Consider the following 17,062-nt stretch of genomic DNA (forward strand, 5'->3'; position numbering starts at 1 on the left):
CACATTCAGTGTGGAACCTGCTTAAGATTCTCTCTCCCGCTCTCTCTCTCTCTCTCTCTCTCTCTCTCTCACTCTCACTCTGTCCCTCTGCCTGTCTCCCCAGTTTGTGTGCTCTTGCTCTCTCTCTCTCTCACACACACACAAAAAAGAATAAAACTAATTTTAAAGCATTTTCCTTAAATTTTAAAAATAGAGAATTTAAAAATGTAGAAGGTATTTTTAAGTCCATTTTTATCAAGGTGACTTAGAATGGAATAAAAGACAATGAATCAAAACTAAAGTCAGCTATCACTTTATATCCACTACGATGACTATGATGACAAAGACAGCATGTGTTGATGAGGGTATATAGAAATTGAATCCTCATGCTACTGGTGGGGATGTAAAATGGTGAAGCTGCTTTGGAAAACAGTTGGACAGTTCCTGAAAATATTAAACAGAGTTACCATATGACCCAATAATTCTACTCTTAACTTTATACCCAAGAGAAATGAAAATATGTGTCCAGAAAAACTTGTGCAAGAATATCATCCATATCAGTGTTATTTATAGTAACCCACAAGTGGGAACAACTTAAATATCCATCAGCTGATGAATGAATAAATAAAATGTATGGAATACTATTCAGCAATCAAAAGGAATGTGGTGATGATACATACTTCACATGGTCAACATTGAAAACATTATGCTAAGTGGAAAGAAGCCAGTCACAAAAGACAGGCAGGATGCTATTTACATGAAATATCCAGAGTAGGCAAATGCATAGACACAGAAAATGTTAGTGATTACCTAGTGCTCATGGACTGGGAAGAAATGGAGAGTGATTGCTGAGTGTGGAGTTCTTTTCAGGGTAATGGTCTAAAGAAAATAGTCTAAAATTGATTGTTGTGGTGTGTGCCCAACTCTGGGAACATCATTAAAGTCCTGAAATTATAGACTCTAAGTAGGTGAATTGTTAAGGCATGTGAATTATTGTCTCAATAAATTTGTTTTAAAAACTGTGGAAATAATTTGAAAAACTTTCTGTTGAATTTTTTTAGTGAAAAAATTTTATTAACCAAATTAAGTTAAAAAACAGTGACTTAAAAAATGGGAGGTTTTAAAATCTTTTCAACTTTCTAAAAGATCTTAAGCTATTCCCTATCTGAAAAAAAAAACAGAATACTAATTATGTGTTGACACTTAATGTTATTAGGTGATTTTGAAAGAAGTGAAACATAATTCTACCTTTAGTCACTTAGTTTTACTAAACAAAAATGAAACTTTAAATATATCTTAATTGGTTGTTTAAAAATATATTATTTCGGGGTGCCTGGGTGGCTCAGTCGGTTGAGTGTCCAACTTGGGCTCAGGTCACGATCTCGTGGCTTGTGAGTTCAAGCCCCGCGTCAGGCTCTGTGCTGACAGCCCAGAGCCTGGAGCCTGCTTCAGATTCTGTGTCTCCCTCTCTCTCTTTGCCTGTACCCCACTTGCACTCTGTTTCTCTCTCAAAAATAAATAAACACTAAAAACATTTTTTAATGCATTATTTCTATACTGCAGGATTTTACACATATCCTGATTCAACTGGAAACATTTTTCAAAGCTTTGCTAAAACCAGAATTTTTGGAAAGTTACCAGAAAACTGGTCACTGAAATTGGGAACTCTAAAGTATGTTTTTCTATTTTTCAAATAATAGTTGTTTCAAGCAGAGATGTTCAGTCGTCAGCAGATTTTGCACTCGATCATTATTGATGGGCAGCGTCTTCTAGAACAAGGTCAAGTTGATGACAGGTAGGATCCTTGATATATTATTATGAAGAAAGTTTCCAGTGAATTAGTTATTTTCTTTTTAATGAGCAGATTAGAGGGCATGTATCTAATCTTCCTAAGGCAATTGTGCTGCAATGGAGCCTCAGTAATTGAAGGAGAGGCTTGTCTGAATCTCGGAAATGAGTGAGTATTGAGTCTTCTTTAAGAACTGCTGTTATATTATATAAAGGACATAGAGTAATTGGAAATCACCTAGCCAACCTTCTCCAGACCTCTGCAGGAGACTGGAATTAATGAATAGAGCAGAACAAATTGTATCGATGATGTATCAATGGTTTATAAACAGATGCTTCTAATATTCTCATACAGCTACAGAAATTGTATCCTCAAGGGAGCATAGAGATCACTAGATCATCTCTCTTACTTATAGATGAAAACTTGCGGTCCAGAAATGTGAACTGATGTGACCAAGGTCACTCAGCTAAGTAGCTGGTTTTTAGTCAGGACCAGACAGCTTTCCCATAGCATGGTAATTCCAGGTTTGAAAATGGTTTGCTGCCTTAAGGCAGCAGACACACAAACTGAAATCCTGCTTCCTCTTCATTTACTTAGCAGATTGCCTCTTTATTAAAAATGAAGAGGCAAAAGCTAGCTCATCTTTCGACTTCTGGTGTGTGAATTGACCATTTCATACTGTGTTTACATTTCCTGGGAACAATAGCTAGTCTATTGCATCTACTTTATGTGGTGATATTGGAGTATAACTGCATTTATTACATAAAAACATCTCTCCCATATTAAGGCCCAGTAACCGTGATTAGAATTAACGTAGTGTTTTTTTCAAAAATGAAAAAACAAAAAACAAACAAACAAAACAGAATATAAATCATTGTTTTTATTAAAAGGGTTTTTTTTTTAATGTTTTGGAAGCAATTTCAGTTTTGAGTGGATATTTCTTTGGAGGTAACATGGAACATTTTCATGGTCATGCTATGGAACAACAAAACATGATACCGTATTTATTCTTTTCTAAAAAATTATGTATTTAAATTCAAGTTAGTTAACATACAGTGTAGTATTAGATTCAGGGGGACAACCCAGTGACTCATCACAACCCAGCAATTGAAAACTACTAGGTATTTATCCAAAGGATACAAAAATGCTGAATCTATATTTATTCTATTCAAAATGAGCCAGACTTAAACATGGGCTTTACTGAGAATTTAAGGCCTTCAAAATAAAACAAATTCAAATTCAATTAGCTTATTCTTGCTTTAGCCTCCCTTGATCAACTCTATAACAGTATTATAAAAGTTTAAGTGAGGAAGTAAAACAAAATTTAAAAATCATGTACAAGCCAACATCTATTCAATTGTAAATGTTAACAGTTAAGGAGAAACACCAAAAAGAAGAAAATGGGAGGTTTGAACCAAGGATAATTCTCAAAGTTGAAAGGAAAAAAAAAAAAATTTGGATTAGAGCACGAAAGCACCAGATTAGGAATGTATTGTGTTTTAAAAGTTCATTTCTAAATTTCGTGTTGAGAGTTCACGTTCAGCCACAGGAACAGTGTCATGTGTTAAGTATTTCCTCACACTAGCAGGAAGCTCAGGACTGTTGAGGACAAGGGCTCCAAAGACATGGTGGATGGTGGCCTGAGGGGGAAAGTACTGTGGGAGGGTACTTTTCCTGTTGCAGGACGTTCTCAAGTCCTCCAGTTAAATGTTTTCGGAGATGATGGATGCTTGTAACTTCTGGGGGAGTTTCATGAACCTAATTCATCACATTTGATTCTACTGCAATTAGATTATTAATATCAGAATTTCCTTTCAGAAGCAAGAAGCACCAATAATACATTCGGTTTACAAAACCAAGGTGTATAGTGGGCCTAGATAATGAGAGGTGTCAAGAATGTAGGGGTCCAGAACAGTCAGTCAAGCTCAGATTGGAAGCCACCCTCAAGAGGAGAAAATAGTATATGGAAGGGAAGAAAAGCAAAACTTACGTGATAGAGAAAAAACAAGTGATGTTACACTTTAGTATTCAAAGGTGAATAATGCTCTAATCTACCGAGAAATTCATTCTATTTGATATAGGACAAACGAATTGTAGAACCACAAATTAAAACTTCATAGAGAACTACCAACCCCCTTTTTAAGGTTGAAAACACAGATGTAGGAAGGACAAACTAAAAGATCTGAGATTATTTAGCCTGAAGTTAAGAACACTTACATAAAACTTACTCTTTTTAAGTATATGGACAACCTTCATACAGCCAATGATAACTAGATAGTTTGCATTTTTCTAAGAACAAAATGAAGTAGGCTTAACATATAGAGGGGACGATCTAGATTCATATGTAGAATAATTTGCTAAAGATTAGGGCTGTTTACTGTAAGAGAATACAGAGAGTTTCCAAGGACAGTTTTAAAGAAACATTTTTAAATAACATGGTTTTATTTAAGTGGCTTATGATTCTGGCTGAAATAACCCCGCGTTGTTCATCCAAAGTGGCTTATAATTCTGGCTGAAAACTGAAGTGCATAAATAAGTTTTGGTCCTCATTTTCTCCTGCTGTAGCACAAACAAGATGTCGCCTCCTGCTGCATACACTTCTTAGGGTTTGGGCACATTCCCGTGGTGTCACTACCCAATGCTCCCCACCTCTTGTGTACTCAGGGAGAGAATAGATGACAGTGACTTTACAGATATGCCTTTAACCTGTGCTGAGACATGAAAATACTCACTGTTTGCCAAAACCAATAGTTTGACTGCTATAAATTTTAAAAATGGCTTGAAATAGACCCAGTAACAGATCCTGGAATGATATTTGAAAACCTCTGCCCTAACTCACTTCTCAGGGCTTAGGGTCACCAAGCATATGCACATTGTGTGTAGATATGTCTGATTATGAAAATGTACCCAGGGTAACAAAGTTTCCTCCCTATGTAATTATTTCTGCACCAGGGATGAATTCAACCTGAAACTGACCCTTCTCAGCAATCAGTGGCAGGGAGTGATTCGCAGGGCCCAGCAAAGGAGGGGCATCATCGACAGCCAAATTCGCCAGTGGAGGCGGTACAGGGAGATGGCAGAAAAGCTTCGTAAATGGTTGGTTGAAGTGTCCTATCTTCCCGTGAGTGCTCTCGGAAGTGTCCCAATACCACTGCAGCAGGCAAGGACCCTCTTTGATGAAGTGCAGGTAAGGTGCAAAACACATGGTCTTTAAACCTCTTCTGTGTTTCCACTGCACGCTTTACCCTCGCCTCAGTTCTTCGCAAGGATTCTGGAGTGACACTGGAATGAGGACAATCATTGTTCCCGAGTGTCAACAGTAACACACAATACGATTGCATTACAAAGCCCGTGTATAGTGGCAACACTCTGTCTGGTCAGGCCCAGCTGCTTACAGACCCTCTCCACTTTCCACACCAGTGCCTCCCAGCAGCTCACTAATCCCCAGCATGGAGGCAAAGGCAATGGCCGGGAAAGGAACACCGCATTGATTATACTCACGAGCAACGTAAATGTGTAACTTAAGCGTTCCGGAAAAGATAAAAGTCTAGGTCCTGTCTGAGCTTTTTGTCCATTCCTGGCTTGGCTCCGTACTTCCATCTATCTGGGAACTGGGGACTCCAGCCCCTTAGACAGATACGTCCTAGTGCTCTTATCAGTGCTTCCCAGTATGTTTTATGGTCTCCTTTTGCTTTGGCGGTCACTGCTCTCTGCTTTCTTTCTCCTCGCTTCTCTGGGAGACCTCATCCACGCATGTGTCTGCCTGCTACCAGCAGAGAAGGGCCAGCGTGGTATCTTCCAGTCCGATCTACCTCCTGAGCTTTCAACTTATATATTCAGATTATATATGTGTGCATGCAGACCTAGTGTGCACCATGGGTTCCAGCTTCCAGCAGGGCCTGTGATCTCAGGACCAGCCATTCTCCAGCAGTCCATTTCCCACATCCCCAGCTCAAGGAAATGTCTGGCGGCGGCTAACGCTTCTATCGCTTGGACCCTGGGCGGGGCTCTAGAGCTATATTCTTTGCCTCTCCCTTCCCATATCTAATATATTCCCACTGCCACTGCCTTAGCGGTGCTCATGATGGATGATAGCTTTCTTCTTCTTCTTTTTTTAATGTTTATTTATTTTTGAGAGAAAGACAGACAGAGCGTGAATGGGGGAGAGGCAGAGAGCGAGAGCGAGATACAGAATCTGAAGGAGGCTCCACGCTCTGAGCTGTCAGCACAGAGCCGGATGCGGTGCTTGAACTCACAAGATCATTACCTAGGCCGAAGTTGGACGCTTAACTGACTGAGCCACCCAGGCGCCCCGTAGACGGCAGCTTTCTAACCTGTTAGTATATCCAATATATGCCCACCTGCCATTCCGTCTTCTACCCTCCTGCAAAGTGTTGTAATCCAAACACATCACTTCCTTGCTTAATATTCCCCTGTGAATCTCGGTCACTTTCACTATTTAAAAAAAAAATGCCTTTGCAAGCGTGGTCTTGTGTCCTCTTCTGCCGCTCTATCACACGCATACTGCATTCCCCCTGAAAACTGCATCCAGGATCCTGAATTCATCATCTTTATCTCAATGGCAAATTTTCCCATCTTCACTTCTCTGTGTGGAAGGATTCCCCTGACTGACTCCTGGCCCTCCTCACACCAGGTCCTTCTTAATCTAGTCGTGTTCCTATGTCTCTAAGACTCATGAAGCCTTTTCCCTTCGAGGAAGCCTGTCTTGCATCCACATGGGTTAGATATTTGAGCACTGGTCTTTCTTGGAATCGGTTGTTTGTATCAAACAAGTGTCCTAAATGTTTTCGGCAGAAGAAATAAAAAGACCATAATAAAACTTAAAATAAGTAGGAGTGGGTTCCCTACGCATCAGTCTCATGGGGCAGTTTTCATATTGTATTGTGACTGCATTTAATTTGGGAACAGAAACTAAGCCTCCCCCTGTCGAATCCTCACTCATGTGTATACATTGCTTCATTCATGCCCAGAGTACGCGCTCAGTAATGTTTGTTGTATCGAGGGGGCGTGCTATGTATCAAAACCCGTAGGGTCGTTTAAAAATCCTTGGAATAGGGATATGGTGAAGAAAAGAATGAGAAAGTAAAAAGCAATGGTTCCTTTCAGTTCAAAGAAAAAGTGTTCCTGCGACAACAAGGCAGCTACATCCTAACAGTGGAGGCTGGCAAGCAGCTTCTGCTCTCGGCCGACAGTGGAGCTGAGGCCGCCTTGCAGGCGGAACTCGCTGAAATCCAAGAGAAATGGAGATCGGCCAGTGTGCGTCTGGAGGAACAGAAGAAAAAGCTGGCCTTCTTGCTGAAAGTAAGTTCATCTCCTTCCTCCTAGAGACCTGATGCAGTTTAAGGAGCCACACAGGTAGTTGCACTGCTTCCTCCTGTTGTTAGCTTTCGAATCGGATGATGCGAAGATTAACTCACACCCTGCAGGTTTTTGATACCCTCTGTCTTATTTAAGACTTTGTCCTGTCTTGCACGAGCTGGAGAAGTTTCCTAGTTTTCAGCAATGTGTCTTGCAGAAAAATCCCCCCACTAAGTAGTTTTAAGTCTAATAAGACTGTCCAAGTGATGAATTCTGATTAATGGTCCGTGCTAAGCCAAGAACCGTGTGATGACTTTATAAATCCAAACAGGAATGCAAGGAGTAGATTCCACTCCCTGATCTGAGACTCTAAAGTGGTTTTTAAGATTGATATCTCTTATTTTATAGCAAGAAAAACCTATCCAAGAAGATACTCTTGATTTCATTTTCACTTATCCAAGCACGTTGCTATGAGATAAAATTCGGGAGGTATATTAAGCCTTTCGTTGGATACAGAGAGCATACTGATCACACTGCAAGTTCAGGGAGATGTAGATTTATCCAGATCCCCCACAATCCAGTTTTCTCCCCCCTCACTTGACAATACTATATATAAAACATGATGATACATGCATTGGAAAAAGAGCATGGTCTCTACTCAGATAAATCCAAGTTAAAAGCATAATAAACCAAGTAACCTGGTTAACTCAACCTGTCTAAGCCTCAGTTTCCTCCTCTATAGTGTGGGTATGATAACCCTTCCTGCACATGGCATTGTGAGGATTTAATGATATAGTGAAGGTAAAAACAGGCGGCACGTTACCTGCACATTTGGGCATTCAATAAATGATGGTAATTGTCATTGTTGGTATTATTATCATATCAAAAAGTGAACAGAGCTAAGGAGTAAAGGTTTGTATATGTTGATAATCACCAGCACCTTAACAAAATTATCTATTGGGTTTGGCCTGCCACTTTTTTGGATCACAGGTAATAACCAAAGGGAATGGAACACGTTTTGCTTTTATAATACTTAAAGTATGCACACCCATTGGGTTTATTCTGTTGGATTTTATTTAATAATATATTACCTTCTGTGTAGGAAACACTCCATCAAAAATACCACTGAACGTTTGATAAAGAACTTTTATTTGCGCACAGCGCAATTCATCAGTAATACAATACGCCTGATTCTTTTTTCTTCTTTTTTGCTTTCAGGAAAGGATTAAAAACATTGTAACTCATTCTGTAGAGATCATGTTAATCCTATATTTTTCTTTATTTGCAATGTGATTTTTGGACGCACCCCCGAGAATTTAATAAGGCGCAATGGCTGAGTCACTGCATTTACTTTTCTCGCCAGTCTGTCTGTTGGCGTGTAAGATGTCCGTCCGCTTTGATAGATGATCACAGACCATGCCATCTTGCTATTCCCTTGTAATTCATGTAGCAAAAAGACTGGGTTATAGCTTCAGAATCCAAGCCATCCTTGGAAAGGGGAATCCTTATTCTTGTTAAAGTTGATTTTATTTTATTTTTTAGTTTATTTTGTTAAGTTGATTTTATTTTAAATCAGACATGAGGACCTAATTGCCTAAGAAGAAATTTATGCAGCTAAATTCTAATGTTAATGTCATTTTCTTTATTTTAGTGTATCTTCATACCACAGCTATGGTGCTTACCTGTGTTTAGCTCTTGATTTAATGCTCTGAGTAAATATGCCAGGAATACAGTGATTATATAATTCTATGGCCTATATGTTCACATGCTTTCCTGTTGCCTCTTAGTTTTATTATGGAAAATAGGAAACTGGCCTTTTCTCGTTTAGATCAATGAACATTTATCGATGGCATGTGGATAGGTTTCAGACTGTGAAGAGTTCATGGAGAATGCTGCTGAATTTAGTAAGAAGATCTCACTATGCTGAGCATTAATGAACTCATTGTAGCCTGGGAACACTGAGATACTTCAACAGGGGGGAATTGGAACAGATCTGTCCAAGACAGTTTGTGGGTTTTTTGTTTGTTTTTGTTTGTTTTTTTTCTGGTAAATGGAAAGAGAGAATGTGGTTATGCACTCTAGGAAGTTCCCTGTAGGAATTTAAAAGTGCAGTGAGAATCTTGGGCCAAATGCTCAGTCTGGTTAGAAACCAAAAGACCTTTTGGGTAGGGAGGTGCTTTAGTCAGCACTTCTTACAGAAGACAGGTGCGCTCATAGCACCTATGGGCTGCTGCACTAAAAATAAAGTGTCAGGAGAGGAGATAGAAAGAGCCCAGATGAGAAAAGACTGGTGACAAAGGAAGAGATAATGTGAGGGAAAAGGTACCATGCTCACTACCGAAAGCATTTCTAGTTGTCTTTCTGTGGAGTTCAGTAATTTAAGTTGTGGGGAGTGGCCACTGGACGTGGGGGTGGGGGTGGGGTACCAGAAAGGGGTGGGGGGGAGACAGGAATGGGAGGTAGTAGGCAAAATTAAGGAGATCTATTTAGATAAACTTAATTTGAACTGTCTCTGAGACACCAGATAGGACTTAATTTGTAGATGTGGTCCATTATGGTTCCTTTAATAATTTTTTTCTTTTACTTTTTTTTAATAAAGAAAGAAATACATGTGTCAGAAAAAAATGCAGGTAATAATTGAAGTATGTAGAGTGAAAAATGAAATTTCCTCTCTACTGCCACCAGAGGTATCCACTGTTACCAGTTTGGTGTGTAACCATCTGAAATATAACCACATAATGTATATTCTTTGTCACTCTGTAGAGATCTACCGATCTACCCCTCTGTATACCACCAGCCTCTATCTACCGCTCACCTTGCGATATTCTTCTTCGGAGCACTCATTAGTGTTTGGCATACTAGATGTAGATTTTTAACATTTTGCCTTATCTCTCTTCTTCCATTTGCTGATTGTTTCCCATTTTATGTGTTATATACTCAACCCTTTGTGACATGTTTCAGCAGGATCAAGATAGAGCCCACCAAGTGCCAGCCTTTTGTAGTTGTGTATTTCTACTTCTGTAACAATTCAAATTTATGTGCCTCATACTAGTCATATAATGAATTGAATCGGAGTCAAGGTTATATTATTTTTACATTTCATCTCACTTTTCTTATTCAAACACATTTCATCCTGAAAGAGATTCCATATTCTCTTTTTTTATCTCTTATAGAGCATTTGAGGTAGTGTAGACACATCATAGATGGGGCTAGGAAAGGGGCAAAATAGTACAATTATACTCTTAACCTCTGTGGATTGATTCAGATCCAGATAACATTTTTGAGTCCCCGTAATATTCTGGGCATTGTATTTGGTGCATTCACACCCATTGCTTCCTCCAACCCTCCAACAATCATCGAGTCTGTATGCCCATTTTCATAGGGAAAACTGAGGCATAGCATAAATGTAGAACTCCTGCTGTTCTGATGCTGCCTACATGAAAATGGATGTGGACTCCCCTTCGCGTTTTTCACCAGGGTATCTGTATTGTTTCTGTGGGATTCAGGAGAGTGTTTAGCTTTCATTCCAGTTTCCTACAAAGAAAAAATACCATGAACTTTCTTTCTCCTCCCATTCTAGGACTGGGAAAAATGTGAGAATGGTATAGCTGATTCTCTGGAGAAGCTACGAACTTTCAAAAAGAAGCTGTCTCCACCCCTGCCAGATCACCACGAAGAGCTCCATGCAGAGCAAATGCGTTGCAAGGTGAATTACTGGACTGACGTTTTAGCCATCACTTACCTGTGTGCTTCTGCTGTAATGTTGCCTCTGAAAGCCTAATTCTGTCAAACTGCGGTAGCTGTCTACATGTAGATGCACGTTCCTAGGATATTGCGTTAGGGCAGGCAACTCTGGTGAAACTCGGTTGTTGATTTATTGCAGCTGATGAAATTATAGGCTAGTTCGTGGATTATCTTGAGAAAGCAAATGACAATGGAAAACACAGCATTAAAAGATATTTAAAAGCTGGATCAAGGGCAATAAACACAGTCTTTTTAAAGCATCTACACTGGGGAGTTGTTGCAGCAGAATAGTCTAGTTTACGGAAAGAAGAGCGAGGCTTGGCAGCCTGGAAATTCTGCAGACAGTGGCTGTTGGAGGAACACCCTGCCCTCCAGACTCTTCCATAAGGAAAATGGGATCTGTAAGTAGCTGATTTCAGTCAGAGCATGGAGAGACACAGTCATTCAGTTACTCTCAGGGCCCTGACTACCTAAAGAGCAAGGTCAACCTATCAAGTCACAGTTGGAAACAAATCAGGAGCTGATACAGACCCCTCCCTGCATCATGAGCTCATGGAGACCAAAATGACCTAGTGGCTGTAGGATTTGTTCTGTCCATGCCCATCAGACATCAACTGAAGTCTTTGGATGGCAGTTCTCTGCTGAACGATGTGCAGATCTAGTAAAAACTGTCTTTGCAAATGCTTTTTCTCCCCCGAATAATGCATGTCTTTGCATTCCCCGGTCATTTGCAAATTACTGCTCTAGAGTAATGCTGTTTAAAACTTCACACGTACTTAAATGATTTGGATTTTAAGCAGAAGTTCTCTGCTTCACTCTAAGAAGTCATAAGCATTAAAGAAAGGTTGATTTTTTAAAAAGTCTTAAAATCATGAAAAGTCTTAAAATCATGATGTCAGAATTTTCCACCAGTATTAAAATTTAAGGATATTCTTTGAAACTTGAAAGAGGCAGGTTTAGGAAAAATAAGAGATAATATACATTAATGACATCATGGATGGCAAATAAGGAAAATATTACCTTGAGATGTAAATTCAGAAATATGCAAAGATTAAAGCGTTTGTCAGTTTATAAGAAGTGATTAAAGAAAATTTTGATAAACAGAAACGAGCATCAATTGGGCTCCTCCGATGTGCCAGTGATTATGCCAATATTATCTCAGTTGGCATAAACACAAGCTTACAAGTACAATCTGTTATTTCTGTTTTATAGATGTGAAACCTGAGCCTTCTAGAAGTTTAATAATGTCTCAAAGTGAGTCAGTATCAGGGCTGCCTGAATCCAGAGGCAGTATTTTTACTACATGGACTCATCTAACGGAGTCTGTGGGTCTGAAACAGTTGGTTTTTGGTGGTGGTGGTGTTTCTTTTATAATCCTTACACCATGGGTTATATCTGATGTTTGGGTTAGGGCCTAGAAATTGGAATTAAAAGGGGAAAAATCTTTACATTGGTTTAACAGTTTAATGTCTGCAAATATAAGCAGAAATACTGTATATTTAATCCACCTGGATGGTTTGGTCTTTCAGCCAAATACTGTTACCATGGGACCTCGTCTCCTAAAATACAACAGTTACAAACATACCCTGCTATTAAGTTCAGAGATTAAAAGGATGCATTTTGGTCCAGCTCTCTGCTACTCTTCCCCAAAGCACCCTTTGCAGCAAAACAAAGCAATTACCTGGAAAATTCAGACTAAAATCTTGTTTGTCTAAATTGCCTGAGAAGTTAGCCTTAAACAGTACTGTTAATTGCCTTTGCTTTTGGAAACTTGTCACCTGTGTGAAGAGACAAAAAGATAGGGGAAAAGCCATGTGACATACTCGATTTATACACAAAATTGGCTGGAATCTAAAAGCATCAACAGCTGGCAAAAGGCAGGTTATACAAATTGCAAAACTGGTCATCGGTTCAAAGCATGCAAAAACCAACGTCAACTCATCCAAATACTATTTTATGGATTTGTTCTTAAATCATTCCCCAAAAGGACAGAGCACATAATTTTCTTCAGTAACTTGAAGAAATCTGTGTTCCTAGAGGAAATGTATTTCCGTTATTTTCAATTGAGTAATAATAGCAATGGATCTTTTCAGCAACTGTGTTAAGTCTCTATCACAGACTGTAGCAACTTCATAGTGTTTGAAGGTGAAAGTTAACCTAGGAGTTTGTTTTTTTGAAAATATTTTGTTAACATGAACAGTAACTCAGGACAAAAATAAAGGCTGGATCAGCCGTTTATGAAATCGGTTTAAAAGTAAAGAAGATCATGCAGTGATGAAACTTCAGCTTAGAAAAGATGTGCCAAAACGATCAATTAAATGGCAAATAGATCATAGGAAGATTCTGCAAGCAACTGGGGGTTTTGTCGGTAGAACTTGGCCAAGTATCAGATTACATCAGAGCAAATAAAGTAGATACCAAGTGAGATGTTCAAATAGAATGGGATGGAAAGATCATTGTACCAAGAGGGGATTCCTAATACACCTCAGAAATTGATGATAGATATCCATGGGTATTCACGTTTTGGGGGTGGGGGTTGCTTTTTTTTTTAATCTAGGAGTTGGAAAATGCAGCTGGGAACTGGACAGATGACTTGGCTCAGTTGGCTCTGCTGAAGGACACCCTCTGTGCCTACATCAGCGCTGATGATATCTCCATCCTGAACGAACGCATGGAGCTTCTGCAGAGACAGTGGGAAGAACTGTGCCACCAGGTAGGATGAAGTCTAGACTCTGCGTTAGCTCAGTAAGGTGGAAAACTGGAAGATGGCTTGGAGTGTCAAATGGCTTGACCCATGTTTGGACCCATCCCATAACTCAGAGTAGACACAGAGGAAGAACTCTGGTTTTTGTGAGCATATTTCAGATTAAGTCAATTAAATCCTAATATTATATTTGAAATGCATCCAAACTGGATTCTCTTGCTGTCCCTTTCACTGGCCAACAAAACAGTGTAAGAGGAAAACCAGTTTTTTGGTTCACAGATGGGGTCTTGCTAGGTGGATACTGGTGGTCTTTTTCTACTTTAACATGTGAAAAAGCTTTGTTTTATTTGCAACTTCGGCTAAAACTGTGGGGGTGGTTTTGTGTTTGGAATTATCGTGGCTTATTGATTTACCAGAGTTGTTTCCTCGTAATTCATGTGTTTGGCATTTTTAGTCATACCTGATTCGTACCTTCTTAATAGCTTAAAAGAGATCCCAGATTGGATTTTGATTTTGAAATGAGAGGGAAAGATTGGCGGAAAGGCAATGAGAAGGCATCCAAAGTAAAGAGGAATGACATAGATCAAAGGCCCACAAGTAAAGAACAGACTCTGACCGAGGGCCTTGAGACCAGACCCTCTGGGAAGCTGGGAGTGTGTCTATAGTGTCCCTTCCTTCACCTGACTGCTCTGCTTGGCACATAATAGGCTGTGATGCATGGTTGATATTTGTTAAATGGGTCAGTCACATGAATTATTGTGAATTTCACAAGCTATAGCAGATGCTCCTACAATCAAGTTTACAACAGAGTGGAGAGGAGAATGAGTCCAGAAGAACTTGTACAGTGAAGAAGAAAACTGGTATAAACAAGTTAAAACAATGTATAATGATGTAAGCAAACTAAGGGCAGTTTGGGTTGCAGGGAATAAAGGAAACGCTTGTTGCAGTAGATAAATCTCGAGCTGAGTGCAGGGAGATGGGGAGCAGAGGGGACAGATTGGTGTGGAGGGAGCAAGCAGATGGGTTGCACGAGGTCACAGCTTGAATAAAGGTACAGGGGTGGAGTAGACAGAGGACCTGGCTGGGAAGAGGCAAGTGTTGGATGGATGAGGAAGGGGCTTTTGAGAAAGGTCTCGGTGCCTACCCAGTTTCAGGCCAACTGTGCTATGCTAGAGACCTCTTCTCTGCCATCCTCCCCACTTTTTTTGACTTTAGAGGTGCTTATCTTCATGCTTCAGGAAACATTAAGCAAAGTTTAAGAGGCTCAGAGCCTCCTAATTGATTTGACATCAACAAGAAATTTGTTGTTAGGTAAATTTCTCTGTATGTTTAGATTAAAACTGAGATACTTTTCAGACTATGAGCCAAAGAGAAACCCTGGAGCACACTCTGTAAATGTGTGAAGAATTTCCTATGAATATATACTTTTAAAAGGCAGGAATGTAAGAGATGATGAGTTCAAAATTAATTTAGCCATTTTTTATGGAGCTTCATAGTCTTAGTGAACACAATGAGAAACTTACATGGAGCGTAATAATACTAATCACAATAGTATATACCTCTCTGAATTATTCAAGCCCAAATCAATACATTAATATCCAGTAAATTATCATATAATTTTCTAATGTAAGGACTTTATCATGGCATATCATGTAAGTGAAAGATAATTTGGTGGGTACAAATAATGGAAAATGATCATATTCAATTACTTTTATGAGCCTTATTCATTTGTTTTTCTTAAGATTGAGCAAACTCCATCACTACTTGCTGACTCAACACTTTTCAGCGTATCTGTGAAGTTAATTTTACTGTATCTGTTTCTCTGGCTAATTGATGTCTACAGAGCCTTCAGAGAGATAATACTTTAGATATTGGCTTCCATTCCTTTTCCAAACCTGCCATGAACTGCCCTACCCCAAGATCTTGCTCAGATCATTCTTCCTGCCTAGACTGACCATTCCTTCTCTTCTAATTTTAACCTTTTTTCAAACTCCATAACCCCTGTGATGCCATTGTTTGAGATCCTCAGACGTCAGTATTTTTCCATTCCTCTGAACTCCCATTTCTGTTTTGTCCAAACCATCATGTGACAGTGAGTTGTTCCTCTCTTCTTCCTCCCTTTCTTTCTCCTTCTTCTTCTTCTTCTTCTTCTTCTTCTTCTTCTTCTTCTTCTTCTTCTTCTTAATGTTTGTGGCTTTATTTCAAGACTATGAGGCCCTTGGGTCACCTGAGTGGCTCAGTCAATTAAACGTCTGACTTCACCTCAAGTCATGATCTCACAGTTCATGAGTTCAAGCCCCATGTTGGGATCTGTGCTGACAGCTCAGAGCCTGGAGCCTGCTTCAGGTTCTGTGTCTCCCTCTCTCTCTGTTCTTCCCCCACTCATTCTCTGTCTCTCAAAAATAAATAAACATTAAAAAATTTTTAAAAAAAGACTGTGAGACCCTTAAGAATTAAGACCATTTCTTTTTATCTCCAGTGCCTAGAACAGCTAAGTGTTCATAGGTACTATTAATTAAGACAAGACTTTAGGGTATTTGTTTTATGTCATAATTCTTATGTTCTTCTAAATGTAAAATAATGGCAAGGTCTCTGAATATTTTGAAAGTTAAGAAGATTATGATTGTGCAATATTTTTTGATTTAGGAAAACTGGTACTGGGTAAAAATGCTATGAGACACAAAGGGCATAAACTTCTAGTTATGAGATGAATGAGTTCTGGGGCTCTAACGTACAGCATGGTAACTATAGTTAACAAGACTGTATTATATACGTGAAAGTTGCTAAGAGAGTAGATTTTTTAATTTATTAATTAATCAATTTAAAATTTTATTTATTTTTTAAAGTTTATTTTGAGAGGGAGCACATGCGCACACTTGAGTGGGGGAGGGGCACACAGAGAGGGAGAGAGAAGCCCAAACCAGCCAGTGTTATCAACACGGAGCCGGAAGAGGGATTTGAGATCATGAGATCATGACCTGAGCTGAAACCAAGAGTCAGGAGCTTAACCGACTGAGCCACCCAGGAGCCCCAAATTTTTATTTATTTTTCAAATTCCAATATCCATAGCATACAATGTTATATTAGCTTCAGGTATGCATATAGTGATTCAACACATTACTCAGTGCTTGTCAACATAAGTGTACCTTTAATTCCCTTCACCTATTTCACCCGTCCCCTACCTGCCTCCCCTCTAGCAGCCACCAGTGTGTTCTCTATATTTCAGAGTCTTTTGTTTGTTTGTCTCTTTTTTAATTTGTTCATTTGTTTTGTTTCTTAAATTCCACGAGTGAAATCATATGGCGTCTGTCTTTCTCTGACTTATTTCACGTAGTAGTACAGCCTCTAGATCTATCCATGTTGTTGCAAACGTCAAGATTTCATTCTTTCTTATGGCTGAGTAATACCTTAAATGCTCTGACAGCATACACAAAAATAGGAATCATGTGAGATGATGGATGTGTTAAGTAATCTTGAGGTAATCGTTTCGCCGTGTCAATGTATATCACAGCACCACATTGAACACC

The 17,062-nt window shown here is 39.3% G+C and overlaps 1 protein-coding gene across 17 annotated transcripts in view; it reads left to right on the top strand.

Moving 5' to 3' along the window:
* SYNE1 (spectrin repeat containing nuclear envelope protein 1) overlaps positions 1-17,062 on the top strand; it is a 474,716-nt gene that overhangs the window by 385,525 nt on the left and 72,129 nt on the right. For all 17 annotated transcript variants that reach the window (XM_053222078.1, XM_053222079.1, XM_027056615.2 and 14 more), the window contains 5 exons: positions 1,680-1,774; positions 4,721-4,955; positions 6,896-7,090; positions 10,668-10,793; positions 13,389-13,544. In XM_053222078.1, the coding sequence (XP_053078053.1) occupies positions 1,680-1,774; positions 4,721-4,955; positions 6,896-7,090; positions 10,668-10,793; positions 13,389-13,544 (807 nt within the window). The remainder of the gene's footprint in view (positions 1-1,679; positions 1,775-4,720; positions 4,956-6,895; positions 7,091-10,667; positions 10,794-13,388; positions 13,545-17,062) is intronic.

This window comes from Acinonyx jubatus, chromosome B2 (assembly GCF_027475565.1).
Source record: "Acinonyx jubatus isolate Ajub_Pintada_27869175 chromosome B2, VMU_Ajub_asm_v1.0, whole genome shotgun sequence".
Taxonomy (NCBI): Eukaryota; Metazoa; Chordata; class Mammalia; order Carnivora; family Felidae; genus Acinonyx; species Acinonyx jubatus.